Genomic DNA, 21,708 nt, shown 5'->3' with positions numbered 1-21,708 from the left:
ACTGGTGCCGGTTCCAGTCCTGGACCCGGTCCCAGTGGTGGTGGAGGACCTTCTAGATTCTCTTGGAATACAAGGTTCGACAATTGCAAGTGGTCACCAAATGCTTCTCGGTACCAATGCATGTAAATTTCCAATGGATAATGTAAAGGCTCCAAGTCATCAGAGAGAACGTGACTATACCGATTGGTCCACTGCATCACCCAAAAAAAGTGGGTATTAGCCCCATCTTGATTCTTAGGCCCAGTTAGAACTTCGTCGTGTGATGCACCTAGATCCCGCTCTTGATTAGGAACACCCTGTCTCAATCCAAATTTCCTTCTGACTCTATCAGATGCATGCCACTCGATGCATTCAAAAGATATAAGTGGTACTGTGACACTCCAGATAACCGAATTATGACGGATGTCTAAAGGAATCACGTCTGGGTCAATGTTTTCAATGCCATAAGCCTGCCAAACAAACTGGACACATCGAACCAGTCAGATGATTACACAACAATTAATCCACTGGAGAAGCTACGTTCGGTACTTGTATTTGACAACATATCTGTCCTTCTTGTAGATCATCCAACAACCTTCTGTAGTACGCAAGCGAATTATATCGGTAGGCATAGTTAACACGGTCCCAGTTACGCCACCTGCCGTCAGACAATCCATTATTAACTTATTCCGTGGAAAACAAAATACAATTTTTAGAAGTTCTTTCAATGCATACTTTAATCAAAATTACCTGTTTGCAATTGAAAACACTCGGGAATTGCCGAGAATCGGCGCTAGAAATGGTAGCCGGATCCAAGCCCAAGTAAGCAACAGTGTCAGCGGACCGTCCATCTCCTTGCAGTTGACGCGAGTTGTCCTACACAAATGATCTATATAAGTGTGTCAGGCATGTCGAACCCCGACTAAACTGTATGATGCCACCGAAGTTACGGAGCAAAGGCAAAAATTTCCAATGCACCGCTGCACCCGACTTATCCCCAAACAGAATTGTCCCGAATAATAACATTATGTGACACTTTACATACATCTGAATGTGAACATCATCATTCAAAACTATACGATCTTTCAAACCCCTAAACCACGTTAATTTTATAAAGCTCCCCCTACAGTCCGTCTTCCTCGGTGCAACTCCAAATTGGTGCAAGCACTCGGCCTCCAATGCCTCAAAACTACTCATGGTCGGTCCTGTAACCGGAAGACCATTTGTCGGCAGACCGAGAATTATCGCCACATCCTCCAAGGTCATGGCACACTCACCAACCAGAAAATGAAATGTGTGAGTCTCAGGCCGCCGTCTCTCAATCAGAACATTAATCATTACTGACTGACATTGGATAACTCCAATCTAGGAAACATAATAAAATCCAGTCTCACGTAAGTGTGACTCAATAATTTGGTTGTATGGATCCGACGGCTTTAAATGATCACATATCAACATCCGTGAACCCTATAATATCACATTTCCGTTATAAGTACCAGTATAATATAACTATATTATCAGAAACACAATTATCCTTACATGTCCATTATAACTAATTCTAAGCATAATTGCATTTCAAACAAACACAGTTAATCTGTTATACAAAAATCCTTCAATCATACTCATTACTTTATAACAAAAATTAATTAACCTTAACTAACTAACCGGACTAATTTTACGACTGATAAATTATTTATTCGTAGAACAAATATTTTTTTCTTTCGACCTCTATTATTATTATTATTATTATTATTATTATTATTATTATTATTATTATTATTATTATTATTATTATTATTATTATTATTCATAAAACAACATACTAATTTTCTAATTTAGGTTTAGTTATTACTAATTTATTGTCTAAATTTTATTAAATTATGTTAAATTCAACTATTAATGATCATAAATAATTTATTACATTTATATTATTAATCATAATAATTTATTAAACTCAATTACTAACTAGTACTAAAACTAAAACTAATACCAATCACAATATGTATAGATCTCATTATTAACTATCATAAATAATTTATTAAATCTATATTATTAATCATAATAATTTATTAAACTCAATTACTACTAACTAATACTAAAACTAATACGAATCACATTTACATATCTCATTTCTTTCATCTTTCATTCACATCCATCCATGGATTCTTTCTTTCTTTCTTTCTTTCTTTCTTTCTTTCTTTCGTTAACCAATAATCATAAAAAAAATCCAAATCAACGGTACCCTATCATACATACATACATACATACATATATGGCTAATTCATTCTTTAATCTTTATTTCTAACCACCTAACAGTAAAATCATATACACATATATCATTAATCTCTACTTAGTGCCATTATAATATATATTACTATTATTATTATTAAATAAAATTATTAAAAAATAAAAACTTTTATAAATTAAAAACTTACATAAACAGGATGTCCAAGATAATTAACAATATGAAATTCTGATTAATTTACTTCTTTAATTTTTGGTCTTTTTGATATTATTTTTTAATTTTTACCAAGGCTAGTTGTGGTCCAACAATGGTGGGTGCTGAGCAAAGTTGTGGGGGATGAAGAGAGAATATGAGATTGAAAGAGATGTATGTTGGAAAAGAGGGAACACTTGTTTTTGCTGATACCAACGTCTCCACCTGCATACGCGCCACGTGGGAGAAGTGTACTAATCGAACCCACCGATTTGTGAAATCGGACCGTCCGATTTTTGCGCTACCAATCGATTCGTTCGATTTCTTCTGCGCAGTCATCACAGATCCGTGATACACCCTAAATCCTCATATCCAGGTTATACACCATCAAAGCCTCCATATCAAAATTAAAAACTTTTCAAGTGGCAAGAAAATTATGTAATGTGATTTTTTGAAGTGTGTCCTCTAAACAAAATAAAATAAAATTACAATATTTTATGGTTGTGGAACAAAGGAAAGAAAGAAAAATGGTTATATATATTAAAAAAATAAATCAATTTTACATGGAAGAAGTACTGGTAATTATTAGTCTCATTTAATTTTATAATTTTCTTTTATTAATTCAAAATTATATGCTCTTCCAATTTTTTTGATAATTAAAATATTATAAAAAAATAAAGTATTATTTTTGTCTCTAATATTTAAGTAAATCTTATTTATGTCTCTAATATTGAAATCGTCATATTTATATGTAAATATTCTAAAAAAAATAACTACATAATGAAAATAATAAAACGTTAAAAAGGATGAAAAATCCTTAATTGCTAAACCAGTAAACCTTCCCCGGCTTCTATCTCTTCTCTGCATCTTCTCCTCTTTTCTTTTGGTTATCGATTCCATGGCCTCGTAGGGTTCCCAAGGCACGTGTAGCAGTAACGCAGCAGGTGGAAGCAGCAGCCAAGTCCGCCCATCGAAGAAGAACAACATGTTATTATGGTGAGAGGCCCGAACTACTTCGTCCACGCAGAGAATCCTGGATGCAGGTTTTGAAGTTGTGTTAACTATAAGATAAGTACAAAATATTGTGTTTCTATTGATAGTTATAGTTTGAAGTTATTTGAAGATATTTGTTTATGTGACTGCTTTGTGTTAATTTTTTTTTTTTGGATTAGTCTGGGGGAAGAGTGGTATTTTGTGCGGGCAGAGTCCGAAGATGACTCAGGAGTTGCAAATTTGAGAAGATGAGTCACAACATTGAAGGGTAAATTAGCAATTGTTCGATCAAGGTTTATAATTGCAGCATCAGCTACTCTGGTTGGATGGACAACTACATTAATGTCACTGTGTGAAATGATGACTTTCACAACTAGGGGTGGCAACCGGGGGGGGGGGGTTGCTCTACCCGACCCCGCCCCGCTCAACAAAAATTTGCATCGAATCTGCCCCACTTCTACCCGCAGGTAGTCAAATGTTAAACCCGACCCGCCCCTGCGGGTACCCGCCCTGCCCCTACCCGCCCCAATAATTATTAAATCTAAAAAATAAAATAAAATTTTAAAAATTATATAACCATTATTTACATTCATAACATAAATTAAAGTAAAAAATTTAAATATGATACAATATTATTAATCATTTTACTAATTATTTTATGTATATTACATATATTATATATTAAAAATATATATATTTATACATCTATTATATATACCGGGGCGAATAGGGGCGGGTTTAATCTAAACCCGACCCCGTCACGCCCCACCCAAGAACCCGTCCCGCTAAAATCCGTCCCAGTACGGGTGCGGGTAATTACCCGCCCCGAATGGGTAAGGGCAGGGTGGGTATCCACGGGTTTGGATAGTGTTGCCACTCCTATTCACAACTAATGGGAGGTTTTTATTACAATGAGACTGGGAGAGTTTATGGTAGAAGAATGTGGTTGTATGAATCTTTTGTTAATCATTGTTTGGATTCAGCTTGGTTTATTTTAGTTCCTTATATGATCTGATTGTGACAGAAATACAATGTTAAATGCAATTTGTGTCTTCAATTTACATCTTTGCAATACTATAATTTCACAATTATTTTGACCTGTAGATAAATGACAATATTTCTGTAACAGAAAATAAATAATACTTTTTTCATTAAGCATAATGTTGCAACAATTCAAAAACAATCACAATAGAAAATAAACTAATAATATGCATAATATTGTATCCGATTAGGATTGTGGTATTAAAGGTCTTAACCAAATATACTAATATGCAGAATATTGTATCTGAAATAGTAGCTTCAAAAAAAGTACTTAAATCAAGAAACATAATTTGTGACTCAAAACAAAAGACAAAAGGCATCCCAATCTAGAGCATACTATAGGTGAACTAGTAGTTTGACACCATTTTTTTCAGTGTCTTCATAGGATTTTTGTAGCACCCTAAGCATAGTTGCAACTAGTGCAGTAGTAGTGTTGGATGGGGTCAGCCTGATCTTTTTTGAAGCAGTTTGTATAAGTTTTTTCATACAACCAAAGAAAAGGGAAGAACCAGAATAACAATAAAAAAGAAACAAAAAATAAAAAAGTAAAAAACAGATATAGTGCAGGAGTAGAAATTAGAACTGTTATTAGAAGAAAAATAAAGGTCACCTAACATTTACATAAACTATTTAAGTATTTATAGCCTAAGAAAAACAGCTAATAGTCAGCCAGAGACTTTTAGAAATTAATTATAGAAAACAAACTATTTAATACTTAAGCCTTGAATTTTTTGGTCTGTGTTGCTATTTAACTCAACTAACAATGTTTGTGACTTAAATTATAGATACTTTTTTTCACAGTTTGTGACTGCTGTGTATCCACAGGAGACTTTTTCTTTGGATATGCAGTTAGCCTTTTATTTATTCTCCATCTTCTTGCTGTTGCCTTATTGAAACTCTTTACTTTATTTATTCTTATATTTTTTAAAATCAATGTTTGTATTATTTTTTTATATTTTTTTATAAAATATAAAGATATTTTTTATCTTTACTTATCTCTTATTAATCATTTTTAATAGAAAAAATGTGTGTAAAAAAAAATTTATATATATATATATATATATATGCGCCAACCATTCTTCACGAAGTAAACTTAAGTTTTATAGTTTGGAAAAAAAATTGAATTCAAGTGTTTAAAATGAAAAAGATATTGAAGTATTGATTATAATTATATAATTGGATAATTAAAAAATATATTAATGACAGATTATAAAATTATTAATTTTAGAATTGAAAAGATAAGATTAAATTTAAACTCAAAATAAAATTAGATAGGATATTGAAGATAGATACTCATAAAACATCAAATTGTTAATAATTAAATTATAAAGATAAGATAAATAATAAAATAATAATTTAAAAAGTAAAAAGTAAATTTTAAAATTAAATAATATATAAAATACTAATAAAATTAAAGAAGAGGTATTAAAAAATAAAAAATATATTTTATTGTTAAAAATCAATTAATACTCCAAACATTTTAGATCATCAAAATTAGATCCATAAAATTACGTACTTATTATTCTCCAATAGATAATATTTTAAATATTGATATCAAGAATGTTGACGTGGTGTATTATAGTGCCATGCTTATCTCTCTCTTCTCAATTTATTTTAAGAAAGTATATTTTTTATAATTATCTATGAAAATCAACATTTAATGTATAATTACCATTAATTATTAATATTTTTAATCATTCTAATTATATTAATTATCAATTATTTATTATTTTAATTATCAATGATTATAATATACTTTTTAATCAAATATAATCAATGGCAAATTGATATTGTTATCAATAATAAAAATTAAACGTAAATAGCTTTGTTAAAATACTCTATAATGCACGCGTGTATTAATTAGTGAAAAATTAATATCGATATCAATAATTAATTTCTATAATTAATTTTGTTCTACTAAAGGTTATATATAGTGTTTCTTTTGTGGTTTATAAGTCTAAGTTTGAGAGCCAAATTATTGTTTAATTTTTTATTTGTTATTTTTCTTTGACTATTTCATAGAATAAGAATGTATTTTACTATTTTTCATTTTTTTATCGAAGTTGATCTTTTTAAGATACAAATTATAATTTTTTATGATATTTTTTATGTAGTCATTCTATTATTATTCTTTTGATAATTTAATAATTGTTTTTACTCAAGTTTATTATTTTCGTCTATCGAACAATTGCTTCCAAGGAGCTTTATAGGCTAAGTTTAAATTTCATTCACTCCATGCTTTCTATGTATGTCCAAAAGTCTTTGAAGTAAAGCATACAATGAGATTGAAATTTTCTCAATTTATATTCAATTTTACTAGAATTGTATCAAGTTTGGAGATGCAACTTCAAAAAGTAATACCGTGTTTAAATTTTCTTCTTTTAAACTTTTTTGTAATAAAAATAATTTTATAACATATTGTGATTTTTTTCAAAAATTACTGGCCTTTTGGTGCATCAATGCAATGCCATTGATGAGAATAAATGCCAAATTAGTTTTTTGATGTGGCTATTCTATACCTTGTCGCATTACATGGATAGCAGATGATAAAGCTTATTTAACAAGAGGATGGTCTACATTTGCATGGATTCTAAATGTTCGAGTTGATGACATTGTTTCAATTGGGTGTCGTTACAAAAATGACTCTAATCTATATGTGTGTCTAGGGACTAGAATAGCTTATGTAACACCCTGATATCCTAAACCTTACCTCTAGCCATAAAGCGAGGGATAACAAGACGTCACGACAATTCTAAAGCTCATACATTAATAAATATAGAAGGAAATAGTAATACTAGGAGGCTGATGAAGGAATAAAGTTCAAAATCGCATAAGCGAAATTACAAAGCGTGAAGCATTCACACACGATAACTAAAAGCGTAGAGGCACAAGATACAACATGAGACGTAGAGTACTAGCCGCAGCCCGCGGAGTTCAGGCCGACTAGTCATATACAGACATAACAGAATTTTGAGTCAAAATAGCTTATACAACTTATCTCTCAAAGTAAGCCTTTAAAGTAACAGAGTATAATAACAGAAGTAAGAGAACTGCAGCATAATAACCAAAATACAAGATAATAAAAGATCCTCCGCTCTGTCACCATCCGCAAGCTCACCGTGGTGGGTTGCGACCTGCATCTGAAAAATAACAATAACAAATGGTATGAGAACCGAAAGTTCTCAATATGGTAACAGTGCCCAATAATATATAAGATATAAGGTTTCAGGACGCCAAAGACAATCCTAGAATTCACATCACAAATATTCAAGCTTAACAAAAATAAACAACTTAAACCATAAGCCATAAATAGGGTCATCTAAACTTAGGGGATTTCTAACTAATACTAATCACACAACTGTATCCCACAACCTTTGCCAACTTAACATCCGTGTGATCCCATCGCCACTGCCTCTCGATCCTCCTTAATGCCAGTAAAATACATTTAATGTAAACAAGTAAGGCACAATTTATATTCATGTATAAAAGGTAGGCCAACTAGCACTTAGTCATAGTATTCAAATAGGCATAACTCAAGTAATCAAAGCAAACAAGCAGATAAAAGATGCATATGATGAATTTCTATTCTATTTGGCTCGTGATATCACTTGTCGGTTCAAAATGCTAACCTGACACATCTTCGGAGATGTTGTCTTTCTGCCACGACCAGGGATATAGTGTCCTGCTCATTCTTACTTTATCTTGCGCCCTGCGAGTTATAGTGCCTGGCACACTCTTTTGAGTTATAGTGCCCGAGTTCTCTCTGGCAGTAGAAAGGTTATATGAGCGGGAGACTGTCACAACCCTCACATCTCAACGTAGGCAGGAGACTGCCTCGACCCCTACGCTGGCACCGCTACCTCAAACAAGCGAGAGACTGCCATAGCTCTTGCTCGAGGCGCATAGTAACTTGCCAAACATACAATTTAATAATACATCACAGCTCATAGCACAATTCCATTTATACTCATTCCATTAACCATAATCCTTCATCAATATATCAAGTTCATCATCAACCCAGCTTCCCATTAGTTAACAAGATGAAAACATCCAACAGACATACCAAGCCTAAGTCACCGTCTTCTAAAACCCATATATAAATCTATTAATCTCAAACATAAACCCATCTATACTAGTTTTAGGGTCTAATTACAATCCATAAGTCTTAAGGAGAAGTTAAAGAAGTTTAGAAAGCTAGAGAATCCTTAAAAGTGAAGAAAAACATATTTTCAGAAAAACAAGGGTTGTGCGTATGCACACTTCAATTTTTGACCATCATGCATACGCATCCATGGGTCGCGTACGCCGGGGTGCTGGACAGAAACTATCACTCGTGTATGGTGCTTGAAGCCGCGTATCCTTGCATTTTGGCCCATCTCGGGTATGCATGCATAGGCCGCGTACGCAAGAGTGCCTGGCAGAGACACAAGCCCGCATATGGGGTGCCCGCGTATGCATGCCATCCCAAATTTGTAAAATTTTGTAAAGTTGTAGAAATCAATTTTAAACACCAAACTTTAAACGTGCATAACTTCCTCTACAAAAATCCATTTTCGTCAAACTTTATATCAATTTAAAGCTCTTTAAACCATCTTTAATTTAAAATAATTTTTAACCAATTTAAAAAACTGAGGCTCAACTTATGATCCATCAAAGTTCACCAAAAAAAAAAGATTTTTACCAAAGAAGACAATTTTCAAATTTTTCAAAACTTCCAAACACAACCAACTCAAACATACTAAAAACAACCCCAAAATCATAGTAGACACTCCCAAACATTTATCAATCACCTAACTATCAAACCCGCTTAATACTCACCTCCTTCAACTTCAATTCCTCCTAAATTCACACAAAAAATTCCTGAATCATTTATTCTCAACATGAACTAAAACAACCAATAATCCATATCATCATCAACAATCATCTTCAACATCAATACCCAACATTATAACTCATCAAGGTATCATACCCATCAATAATCATCATCTACTAACATACATATACATATCATCATATTCAAACTCATACAAACTCCATCTAAACCACAATCAAACATAGCATTTATATACAATTAATCACACAACCACATTACTCAAACCTATCTTAAAGGTCACTAGCCTAAGTTTCACGAAATATTATATACTACATAAAGAAAACCATAACCATACCTTGACCGACTATCCTTCACGCACAAAACCACTTCACCATAAGCTTTTAACCCTTCACTCAACACCAAACAACACCAAGAACACTCTATACCATGAAAAACAACAAGAATCAAAGTTAGGGTTTATGATATTCAACTAAACACAAGGGTTTAGTGATATCTTACCTTATTCAACGAGTTTTGTGGTAAAACTCACTATTCACTCAAGCTAGATTACACCTAAATAATAAGAACACAGAAACTAAACAACCCACAAGCCATTTTCGAAAATGATATAGGGCAGAAAAACTGGAAAAAAAAGAGTGAGTTTCTTACCATTTTGCTCAGATAGAAACGAAGAGCTCGACAAAAGCTTCACGTGGCTGCAAACGGCTTGTCAATTGGAGCTCCGTAGCTCAAGATATGGCCAAAAGAAGGAGGAGATGAATAGTGCTCTTCTTCTTCCTCGCTTCTCTTCAAAACCAGCGCCCCTCTCTTTATGTGTATGCTATAAAATGAGTTGAAAGCTCATTAAAATGTGCTTTTATATATTGGACTTTGGTTCAATTTGGATCCGGTCCAACCGCGTAACGTTTTTTATTCGTGTAGTCCGACTTTGGGTCAAAACCTTTAGAACAAGTGCCCGATTTGCTATTTCAAATACTTTTCTAAGATTTTCTACCATTTTATTCTCTCTCACGTAGTACTAGACAGACTTAAGCCAATACTGCTAGCTAATCTATCGGTACGCGTTTTTACGTAAAAATTTTCAAAAGAGAATATTTTCCCACTCAGAAAAATATTCACTGAATCCGAATCTCATATTTATATTTGAAAAAAAAATATTTTTATATTTTCGAACCTATTCTGGGTAATTAAATTATTCTATTCTACTTAAGCAATTTTTTGTGAAAATTTCAGTTCTTACCGCTTAAATATTATTTAAATAATTTAGTTCAATTTTAAAAAAAAATTTAAATTATTGTCTCAATGTATATATTACTATTATTATTTTTGTATATGTTATTTTTAAATTTATTTTTATTCTTATTTGCTCTCAGTATAACTAAAGAAAAAACAAAATAGTTAAGTTACAAAAATTCAGTCAATAATAAATAATATCTTTGATACGATAATTATTTTAATTAATTATGTAAAATTATTATAAATAAATAATAAATTAATTAATGGTTGGGTTAAAATTTTTTTAACAATAGTATTTATTGAAACTTTTAGATGTCCAATAATATATTTAATTGGGTTAAAGTTTTATTAATGTATAATTAATAGGATCACGATTAATATGTATATAGAAAAGTCTTTGATAAATTGAGATGATCAAATACTGTTTAATTAATTAGTATCTTTTTATTGTTAATTATATTTTTTTATATTTTTTTTAGTTGGATACAAATTTGTATATAAATAATATTTAAAATTTATTTGATACAGGAACAGAAATACAACCTATAGATATGTAACTATTAATGTTAAAGATAAAAAAATATGTATGTATATATATTTTCTCATAGAAATTAAAACATTGATTATTGCATGTTATGTCTTTTTCTTTAATTAATCCAATTATTTTATGAGTTTCTTTGTTATGCACTATTGTTTAGCATTCGCATTAATAAAAAAAGTTGAATTTAATTTAAAATTAAATATATTAAAAATATTGTAAATATAAATAAAATATTAAATATTTTTTATGTATTATACAGATAAATACACTAATTTAGTAATTTATACTAATATTAAATATAAAAAAGAAAATAATACTCATTTTTTAAATGTTATCCTTCATTCTAAATTTAATATTATATTATTTTAATTAATTATATCTCTTATTTTTAAGAAAATATTGTTATTTTTAGTCAATTTAAATTTATATTTATTATAATATCGTAAAACTTGTATCCACTTTCAATATACTGATTTTTTTAAAAAATTCTAAAAATTACTTTTTAATAGAAAGTTACTTTTCATTTTCTCTCTCATATACCATCATCACATTTACATTGTGTTTGTTTAGATGAAAAATAAGGAGATTCAACATAAACAAAAAAAATAGGAGGATAATATGAAGTTTCACCTGTTTCGTTTTAGAAGAAAATGTCAAAGAAAATATACAACAATATCAAAAAGTAAAAGGGAACCACCAAAAAATTTTCTTCCCAACTTAAACGAAAAAATAGAAGGAAAAATCATTCCACTCCATAATTCCAAACTCTACCCTTCTCTTTTCTTCCAAGAGTCTTCTTCAACCTATGATTCAACCGTTTATACCATCCACTTTCAATGTAGCGACCCTCATTTTTAAAAATATAAATATAAATAAGTTATAATTTATTTCATAAATTGGAGTTTCTATTTTTAGAAATTATTTTATTATCAATAATTGAACTAATTTTATAACTATTTGAATTCAATCAAATACATATTCTTATATATATATATATATATTTTATGATGAAATATTTTACATAATTAAAACTATAATTCTATTAACTTATAAGTAATGAAACTTATATGTATATTTTAATTTGAGTAATTGATATTTTAATTTAAAAATAGAGGTTAGTTAATAATATTATTATCGAATTCGATATTCGCCGATATGAGTAAATATCAATACTTTTTGTTGAGCTTAAATTTACTAATATTTCACCAAATATCTTTCATTTTTAAATTACTAATGTCATTTAAATTATTAACTCATATATTATTAACTTTATATATAAATTATTATTATTATCGTTATTATTATAATAATTATTATTATTATAACTATTTGACTTCTCTATTTCTGATTATCTAGTCTACGTTTTTGTTTATATATCCACTAAAGTTTATCATTATCGTTATGTATATATATACATATAATATTAGGTTTTGTAATATAATATTATGTTATTATAATTTATTTTTTCTTCTAGTATAAATATAATCTATTATTATAATTTCCTTTCATAAAGTACATTTATACAATAGCAACTTGATTTCTTAAGTCATAAGTATATATATATATATATATATATATATATATATATATATATATATATATATATATATATATATATATATATATATATATATATATATATATATATATACACACCGTAAGGAAAAAAAGAGAGAGAATAGCGTAAGGAAGAGAAAAAGAAAGAACATAAATTCCTTCGAACTTTCGGTTTCGATTTCTTGCAATTCATAACTTCAATAAAAAATCTAATCCAGTAAAAGTATTTGTATCCTCCTCCTCTACACGTTGGCACCACTTTTGATCGGTGAAAGTTGACGGTGGCGTAACTCCTTTATTTCTTGGGTTTGGCCAACGGGAGTTTTAGGAGGCACAGACGATTCTGGACGTTTTCTTTTTCGATAGCTCGGTCAGAAATCTTCTCTAGAGCTTTGAATATTTTGATTCTGTACGAAGGTATGGTTTTGGTTTCTCGTAGTTAATGTTTAATGTCACGTGAAAACTTAGGCTAGAAGACCTTAAGATAGGAATGAACTGAATGTATAATTGATGGATTGTGTATATAGAATAAAATGTGTGGTTTAGCTGTTGTTAATAATTTGTTGTTGAAGTTGGTTAGTTTTGGAAAAAGATTTAGTATTGGTATTTGTTTGATTTTGAAATAGTTTGTTACTGTAAATGATTTAAATGATTGAGAGATGTTTGATTTGGTAGTTGGGACCCTTGAAGGGTGACAGAAATTCGAGTTTTAGAGGAGATACTGCAAAAATTTCTATAAGAATTGGAGTTTTGATTTGAAGTATTATTTTAAAAAAGAAAGGGATTATTATGTGGCTTGTGTATTTGAGACTATTTGTTGACCCTCTGTCGCAAGATATGACCGGGCACTTTAAGTCTCCGGATTCCCCCATAGGCATGCATATATATATGAATATTGAATATTATATTTGAGTATGGAGTTTAACTCCATAGAATACTATATTATTGAGCTTGGAGTTTAACTCCATGGAATACTATATTATTGAGCTTGGAGTGTGACTCTATGGAATATTATATTTGAGCTTGGAGTTTGACTCCATAGAATATTATTGAGCTTGGGGATGCGTGCACAGAGGAACTGTTCAATGGTTAACTACCAGGACTTGTCGGGTTGGCTGTATAACCGACAGATGAGACTCATCAGCCATAGGATAGGCATGCATCGTATGCATTTGTTTGCTTTGCTTGAGTGTGTGTTGTTTTAGTTTGCTTAACTGCTAAATTATACTTACCTGTTACTTGTTCTACTTGCTGTAAATGCTTCTCTATCTATGTTTCCTTGCTTGAATTGTATGTGTATATTTTCTGAGAAACCCTTCTTGGTGGAGGTGTGAAGAGGGTTATCCTATGGGTGATTCAGAGGATTAGAAGTGACAGAAAGTAGAATGTTAGGTTAAATTTAGATTTAGAACTTGAATACTTTGGATAACTTACCTAATTCTGGTTTAGTTGAATCCTTAAGATGAAGTCTGAGTGTCGAAGTTCTAGGAATGCCTCTGGCTTTCCCGGGACCTTTTATATTAACTATGCGGACGCCTTTACCATACTGAGAACTTCCGGTTCTCATCCCATACTATGTTGTTGTTTTTCATATGCAGATCGAGAGACACCTCGTTGAGCGTCTGGGTATCCTCCTTACAAACGAAGAACTATTTTTTTTGACTGTCATATTTTGATTTTAGGCTATGTATACATGTTTATAGAATCTCCACATGTACATTTTGTGTTTTGTCCCTCCTAGAGGTCGACTTGGAGATACAGGGGTTTATTTTGTAGTTTGAGTTTTATTTTGGGTTGTATATATATATAGAATCATATACTCTGGTCGACCTTAGCTTCGCAGGTTGAGATTGGAGCTTGCTATCTAAGTTTTGGAACTCTGATATGTATATATGTTTTCAGTTTTCTTTTGTTTTTTTTCCTGTCCGTTTTACAAATAACCATGCTAGTGTGACACGATTTTCTGTTTATCGTTTTTGTTTAGCTTATCCTTCAAAACTCCTAGATATGATTTCATCCAATTATATCGATGTACATATCCTTTTCTTTTAGAGGTCGTAATACCTTGCCACCTTTGCTTTACGACTTAAGCGTAAGGCTCTGTGTGGTAGGGTGTTACATTCAATACTATCAACTACTGCAACTGTTACCAACGGTCCATTCCTCTACCACTACTCAACCAGTCTGGTCACAGCGTCTTGCATCTACTAGTGAAATTAGGTAAATTTTCTATGTTGCTCTTATTTCACATTTCACTCTATAGATTTATGGATCTGTATGTTTGTGAGTTAGTTTTGAAGTATATGGGTAGAGATTATATTTTAGTTTGATGTATTAGTTTGTCAATTTTTATGTCTGTAAACTGTTTGATAAAATGCTCCAATAAAAAATGCAAAGTTACTGATTCATAAATTAATCAGAGTTGGAAGAATTGATATGTGTATAGACTATAGATAAGTTTTTGATGTTGCTCTTATCTCATATTTCACACTATATATTGATGGATCCGTGTTTGTGATTTAATTTTAAAGTATATGGACAGATATTTCATTTTGGTTTGATTTATTAGTTTGTTAACTTTCATGTATGTGAACTATTTGATAAAATGCTCCAATGAAAAAATATACAAATTTACTGATTCATAAGTTAATCAGAGTTGGAAAAATTGACATGTGTATACATTATATATAAATTTTTTTATGTTGCTCTTATTTTACATTTCACTCTATATATTCATGGATCTGTGTGTTTATGATTCAATTTTGAATTTTTTGGACAGAGATTACATTTTAGTTTAATTTATTAGTTTGTTAACTTTAATATCTGTAAACCGTTTGAGGTTGTGCTCCAATCGAAAATATAACATATATAGTAAACTTGGTTTAGGTAAACTAATTGACTTTACAGGACAGACACAAATTATTATTATTAGGGATCTAAGTTATTAAACAATAAAAATTAACAACTAACCTTTCACGATAAAGTAAACTTGGTCCACGATGCTTGTTCACAAACTTGCTCCATAATCTACACTTTTATAACTATTCAACTATTTTATTTATTTGTACAGAAAATTCATAAGTAATTCTCGTATAGATTATGGGATAGGTGATGAAGATGATTAAAATATTTTTTTATATAAAAGGACGGATAGCTAAAAATCGTTAAGCAATTTTAAATATTTGATTAAATTAATTTATGATAAAACATATAAAAAAATTAATTACTATTTTTAGGGTTCAAATTTACTCTGAAAATAACGTGTGGACTGAGTTAGAGAATTTATGTGTGATGTTAGAATTGTGTATGAGGTGTTACCACTTTTTATGCAAAAAAGATATAGCTACGAGAGAATTTTGTAGTGTTCCAGTTGACGTATGTCTTGCCACGTTATATGAATTGACGAAAGAAGCAGGTGCACTCTAAGAATAATAGTCCTAATAAATTGGCTAATATTTTGAGACTGACACAAATATAACTTTAGGATCAAGAAAGGTACTAGTATCTTTATATTTTGTGGGTAACATATCTATGACTTAATTAAGGCTTATAATGATAATACTTCAAGCCTTTGTATTTTGTGGCTTTCATAATTATAACTATTGTTAACTATGCTATTAGTAATGAGTTAGTCAAAAAAGTCTATACTATTAGTAATGACTTGATCAAAGAAGTTCAGTATTAACTTTGTTAGTTTCATATATAAATTTTGTTTTTAACTGATCTTAGCGTGTTATCATGTAAGACTTCTTTAATGCATATTTATAAATATAATATAAGACATAATATATTAATCAAATGATATAATGTTATCAGTTAGCCTCTTTAAAATTATGTACATGTAACTATTAATTTAGATATTTCTTCTTCTTGAAATTATCTCTAATTTATATGTTAGAATGAGTAATAGACAAAAATAAAATTTATATCTAAATAGATCACTGTATTATATTCCTAACTTATATATTATAAATATAATTAAATTTTATTATTATTATTTAATGAGATTATGAAATATTTACATAATTATATACATAATAACATTCCTATATAATATAAAAGATAAAATTATCATTATATAACATAACTCATTTTTCTCTTCAACTTTTTTTTTCAAACAAACAATATAAATTATCTTTCAATATCTTTTCATCTTATTTTTTTTCATCTAAACACACCAATAAAAATTAAATTTTACTTTAATTTCTTTTTTTTTTTTCATTCAATTTTCCTCCTTGCTATTTCTTTCCACCCTAAACAAAGCGTTACTAATCCCTTTCAACTTTTGATGCGTCACTATTCTTACTATTCTTTCTAATCTCTTTGGTCTTTTTCTCTGTCAACCTTTCTCTGCCTATTCTTTCCAATTTTTATCTTTTTATGATAAAGTATCCGAACTTATTCTTTTTATTTACGGTGGGCTCTTTTAAATCTGTTGTTCTCTTTATTTCAACTTTCTTTTTTCTTCGAACATTAATTTTATTCTTGAACAAAAGAAAAATATCATTATAATAATTAATAATCAAATTAATTATTTATTATTTTATATATATTTCTAATACATTTAAAATAATAAAATAACACAAAATATTTTAATACACATCTAAAATTTATTTGAATTTATATTTATTTGGACGTTGTTAAATTAATAAAAAAACATTTTAATAAAATTTTTTTATTTTTTAACGTGTTTGGTAAATTTTTAATAGTAAAAATAAAATACTAAAAAATAAAAAATATTTTTTTGAGAAACTACAATTTACATCCTTTTTTAAAATATATTTAAAAAAAGATATTTTTCACGTAATAAAAAAATATTTTTTATATAATTATATCCAAATATAATTGATAAATAAAAATATCTTTTTATATGAGATATTTAAATATAAAATTATTTTTATTTTTTTATAAGATCTTTTAAAAAAGATAACTTAAAAAAAATATTTTCTTAGAAGCTCGCCTATACAAGTCCTTTGTGTTTATATTTTTCTTAACACAAATATTTTTTAACACATCTAAAATAATAAGATAACATACAAAATATTTTTGATACATATTCAAAATTCGAACTTATATTTTTTTAATATAAATTATTTTTTAACACATCCAAAATTATAAAATTATTCACTAAATAAATTTCTAACACATCCAAAAATAATTGTATTTATTATTTTTTAAAATAATTATTAACCACACTTAGAATTGAAAAAATTGATTTTAATAGTTATTTAATTTTAATTTTGTTAGAATTTAATTTTAGTTTGTTATTTTTGTTTTATTAGATTTAAATTCAAATTTAAATATTCTAAGCTTAAAAAAATATAATTTTAAAATTTAGAAATATGAAAACAATTTGAAATATAATATTTAAATATAATTATTATAATTAATTTTTAAATATTTATTAATAATAATTAATTAAAAGATAAATTTTGATGGATATCTTATCTCACCAGAAAAAAAATCCCAATATCATCAGTCATCCCCCATGACCATATATATATTGAATTTTGCTTTAAACGCAGACACATAGCTTACAATTTACAACCTCCGCACACACATTACCATTGGTACATTATTCCCTTCTCTTCTCTGTCTACACAAACTCGCTCACTCTAATAAGTAGAAAGAAGAAGAAGAAGGAAAGAAGATGCAGATCTTTGTGAAGACTCTTACTGGAAAGACCATCACTCTTGAGGTTGAGAGCAGCGACACCATCGACAACGTCAAGGCCAAGATCCAGGTTTTTTTTTTTTTTTTAACGTACTTAATTCCAGTAGGGTTTTACTTTGATTCTTTTCTCTTTGGTTGATATATATTGCATGACTCTTGTTGGTAAATTTTCAAGGGTTTATGATCTTTTGTGTTCTTGTAGCGTTAAAAGTTGAAACTACTTGAATTGTAAAGGTTCATACTTTGAATATGTATTGTGTGGAATGAAAAAATGGAAGGGATTGGAGTTACCCTTTGGGAAAAGGATCGTTTGCTCCTGAAAAAGATTCATCCTTTATGTGATAGGATAGTGGTGTCAACATCGTTTCTTGCATTGGTTTACCTATGATGTTTTGGGTATAGAGTCTTTCCTTTTAAGGGAGTTACTTTCTAGGCTTTTTGGAGACATTAGGTCATTGGTTGGATAAGTTGAAAAGCTGTGAAAGCCAAAGTGGTGTAACTCATCTTAGTGAAGGATTGTTATGGAAAACTGCTATGCCCAAGTTATTTTCTTGCTTTGGTAACTAACCTTATGAAATGAAGTGCAAACACATCTTATATGCGTTTATAGGATCAACCCTTATGAGCAGCAAATAAGATCTTCAAAGCAGTTTTATCTGCTGGTATTGAGAGTTTGACATGATTCTCTTGTTGAATCTTTCTGTGTAGTTTTGTATAACATGATGCTTATTGTGATGTTTGAATTTTGCCCTGGCTTGGAGGGTTGGTTATTGTTGTTTTGTGATGCCTGTGAAGTTTGGGCTTTGTGTGAAAATGATAGTTTCACTTATAAGATGCATGGAATATGTGTTTGTAGGATAAGGAGGGTATCCCACCTGACCAGCAGAGGCTGATCTTTGCGGGCAAGCAACTGGAAGATGGGCGCACTCTTGCGGATTACAACATACAAAAGGAGTCGACACTTCACTTGGTTTTGAGGCTCAGGGGAGGAACCATGATCAAAGTGAAGACTCTAACCGGAAAAGAAATTGAAATTGACATTGAACCAACTGATACGATTGATCGAATCAAGGAACGTGTTGAAGAGAAAGAGGGCATTCCTCCTGTGCAGCAAAGGTTTTCTCTTTTTCCTTTTCTGTGTGCCATTTAGTTCATAATGGTAAAGATGAAGGAACATGATGTTTTTCGAGGAATATCAAACCACCCCGGCCCCGGCGGGAGCTTCTCTCTTATATACATATGCAGAGAGATTGAGAGCTCTGCTATTCTGATTCCCTCTACCCCGCCTTTGAAAATCTCTTGTGCCCCATGCTCTTATTTTTCTTGTGAATCAAAATAAGCCATACACAATTAATTGAATGGACAAACTACTTACCTCTTGAATCTTCGTAATTTAATTGCTTTTTATATTTTATTTGTGTCACTAATGCTTGATATTCAAGTGCATCACTGATGTATAATTCTCATGCCTTTAAATTAAAGTACATATCCTGTTTTGGATGATACTTCTTTTCTATTTAGTAATTACTTTGTGATTATATATTTATGTTTTGAGTTGTGTTTGGAAACTTGAATCTTACCATTGTTGGAACTGTATGCAGGCTGATATATGCTGGTAAGCAGCTCGCAGATGACAAAACGGCAAAAGAGTACAACATCGAAGGCGGATCGGTGCTTCACTTGGTGCTTGCATTGAGAGGTGGTGGTAACTAGTACTTTTTAAAAGTCACATACACTATGATGCATGGGATTACACGATGGAAGGAGCAATACTGGGAGTTTGCAACTGGGCTCAAAAGAGTTATTTAATAAAAAGTGTCATGTGTCTTTAGTGTTTCATTCATGTATGTTTCATTTGTAATTAGATGTTGAAACTACACATTTCAAGTTTTTTTTGGTTAACTAAGTCCAATTAATTTTTTTATAAATTTTTTCTTATTTCTTATTAGTCATTTTTAATCGAAAAAATGTGTAAAAAATAGTGCATATATATGCCAACAATTCATTATGAAGTAAACTTAGGTCTTATAGTTTGGAAAAAAGATTGAATTTAAATTTTTAAAATGAAAAGGATAAAATTACCAATAAATTCTTATTTCTCTTATGGAACTTCAATCTAACAATTTAGTTGGGGGCTTTTAGTTAATATAGCTAGAGTTAATTTTGTTTTTTTGACGTCTGTTTCAAAATTAATCGTATTATCCTTGTTATTAATATACTCATTTATTTTTTTCACTCTTAAATTTAGGTAGACACTAGGTATCAAAGATATTTTTCGGGAAATAATATAACACATAAGTCATATTAGGGAGATAAATAACTTTAAAAGATACAAACAATAAATAATTTTTTTTTACATAACAAAAATAAAATTAAATACATAAGTCATCTCTAAATACAACATTTCGTTTGTTATTTATAAAGAAATCTTTTATTACTCCCATTTATTTTCTGCTCATTATTCAGTCATTACTCATTAGCGAACATTCATAAAAATCCACAACTAAGCATCTATATACAGCTTTTCAGGCCTTGTCTAGTTTATTACTTCTACTATTATAATTAACAAGAAAAACGATTTTTAACTTGAAAGTATTGCAGCAGTGTATGTGCAACAATGATAGTGAAGAATGCAGAGATATCTATAGAACAGTAACAATATAGGGGTCATTAGAAATTTGCTATGGACAAAATAAGTCGTTTTAGTGACACCAATTTTTCTTTAAACAAGTTGAAGGCAAAGCTTGCAAGTGACAAGGAAATTATGTAATGTGATTTTATGACATAACAAAGTGTGCCCTTTAAACAAAATAAAACGACAATATAAGTGTATCCTTTAAACAAAATAAAATGACAATATTTTATGGTTGTGGAAACAAAGGAAAGAAAGAAAAATGGTTATACATTAAAAAAAAATCAATCAATTTTACATGAAAAGTTCTGGTAATTATTACTCTAATTTAATTTTATAATTTTCTTTTATTAATCCAAAATTTTATATATATATATATATATATATATATATATATATTATCAGTAAAGACTCACAAAGATCCCACGGGAGGGACGTGAGAACAAGTTTAAAGGCAAATCAATAAATCAACATCATAGAAAGAATATAAGCTAAAACAGCAACAATGGCATAATGAAATTTAAAGTCCTCTATCATTACATGTTCCCCTCTCTTTGTGCATGCTTCCTCCTCTCAATCCTTTTCTGAAGCCAATGACTTTTGTAAGTTATAACGTGGCGAATCAATTCTAAAATTATATGCTCTTCTAATTTTTTTGATAATTAAAATATTATAAAAAATAAAATATGGTTTTGTTCTTTAATATTTAAGATAAATCTTATTTATATTCCTAACGTTTAAATCGTCGTTAGGAAATTAACTAAAAAAGTAGTCAACTAAAACAA

General features: G+C 29.5%; 1 protein-coding gene across 1 annotated transcript; it reads left to right on the top strand.

Moving 5' to 3' along the window:
- Positions 1-18,146: 18,146 nt before the first annotated feature.
- Positions 18,147-20,219, top strand: LOC130943831 (ubiquitin-NEDD8-like protein RUB2). Its single transcript, XM_057871867.1, has 3 exons — positions 18,147-18,361; positions 19,148-19,407; positions 19,893-20,219. Exons 1-3 carry the CDS (start codon positions 18,269-18,271, stop codon positions 20,002-20,004), a joined length of 465 nt encoding a protein of 154 aa, XP_057727850.1. The 5' UTR covers positions 18,147-18,268; the 3' UTR covers positions 20,005-20,219.
- The last annotated feature ends 1,489 nt before the right edge of the window (positions 20,220-21,708 follow it).

The sequence above is a fragment of the Arachis stenosperma genome, chromosome 8, assembly GCF_014773155.1.
Source record: "Arachis stenosperma cultivar V10309 chromosome 8, arast.V10309.gnm1.PFL2, whole genome shotgun sequence".
NCBI classification, from domain to species: domain Eukaryota; kingdom Viridiplantae; phylum Streptophyta; class Magnoliopsida; order Fabales; family Fabaceae; genus Arachis; species Arachis stenosperma.
Note: the sequence above shows the minus strand (reverse complement) of the source record. Positions and strands in the feature narration are given on the sequence as shown.

Excerpts from the sequence above, each read along its gene's own strand:
- LOC130943831 (XM_057871867.1), top strand. The coding sequence starts at position 18,269 with ATGCAGATCTTTGTGAAGACTCTTACTGGAAAGACCATCACTCTTGAG. Across the intron at positions 18,362-19,147 it reads ACGTCAAGGCCAAGATCCAG|GATAAGGAGGGTATCCCACC; the intron begins GTTTTTTTTTTT and ends ATGTGTTTGTAG. Across the intron at positions 19,408-19,892 it reads ATTCCTCCTGTGCAGCAAAG|GCTGATATATGCTGGTAAGC; the intron begins GTTTTCTCTTTT and ends AACTGTATGCAG.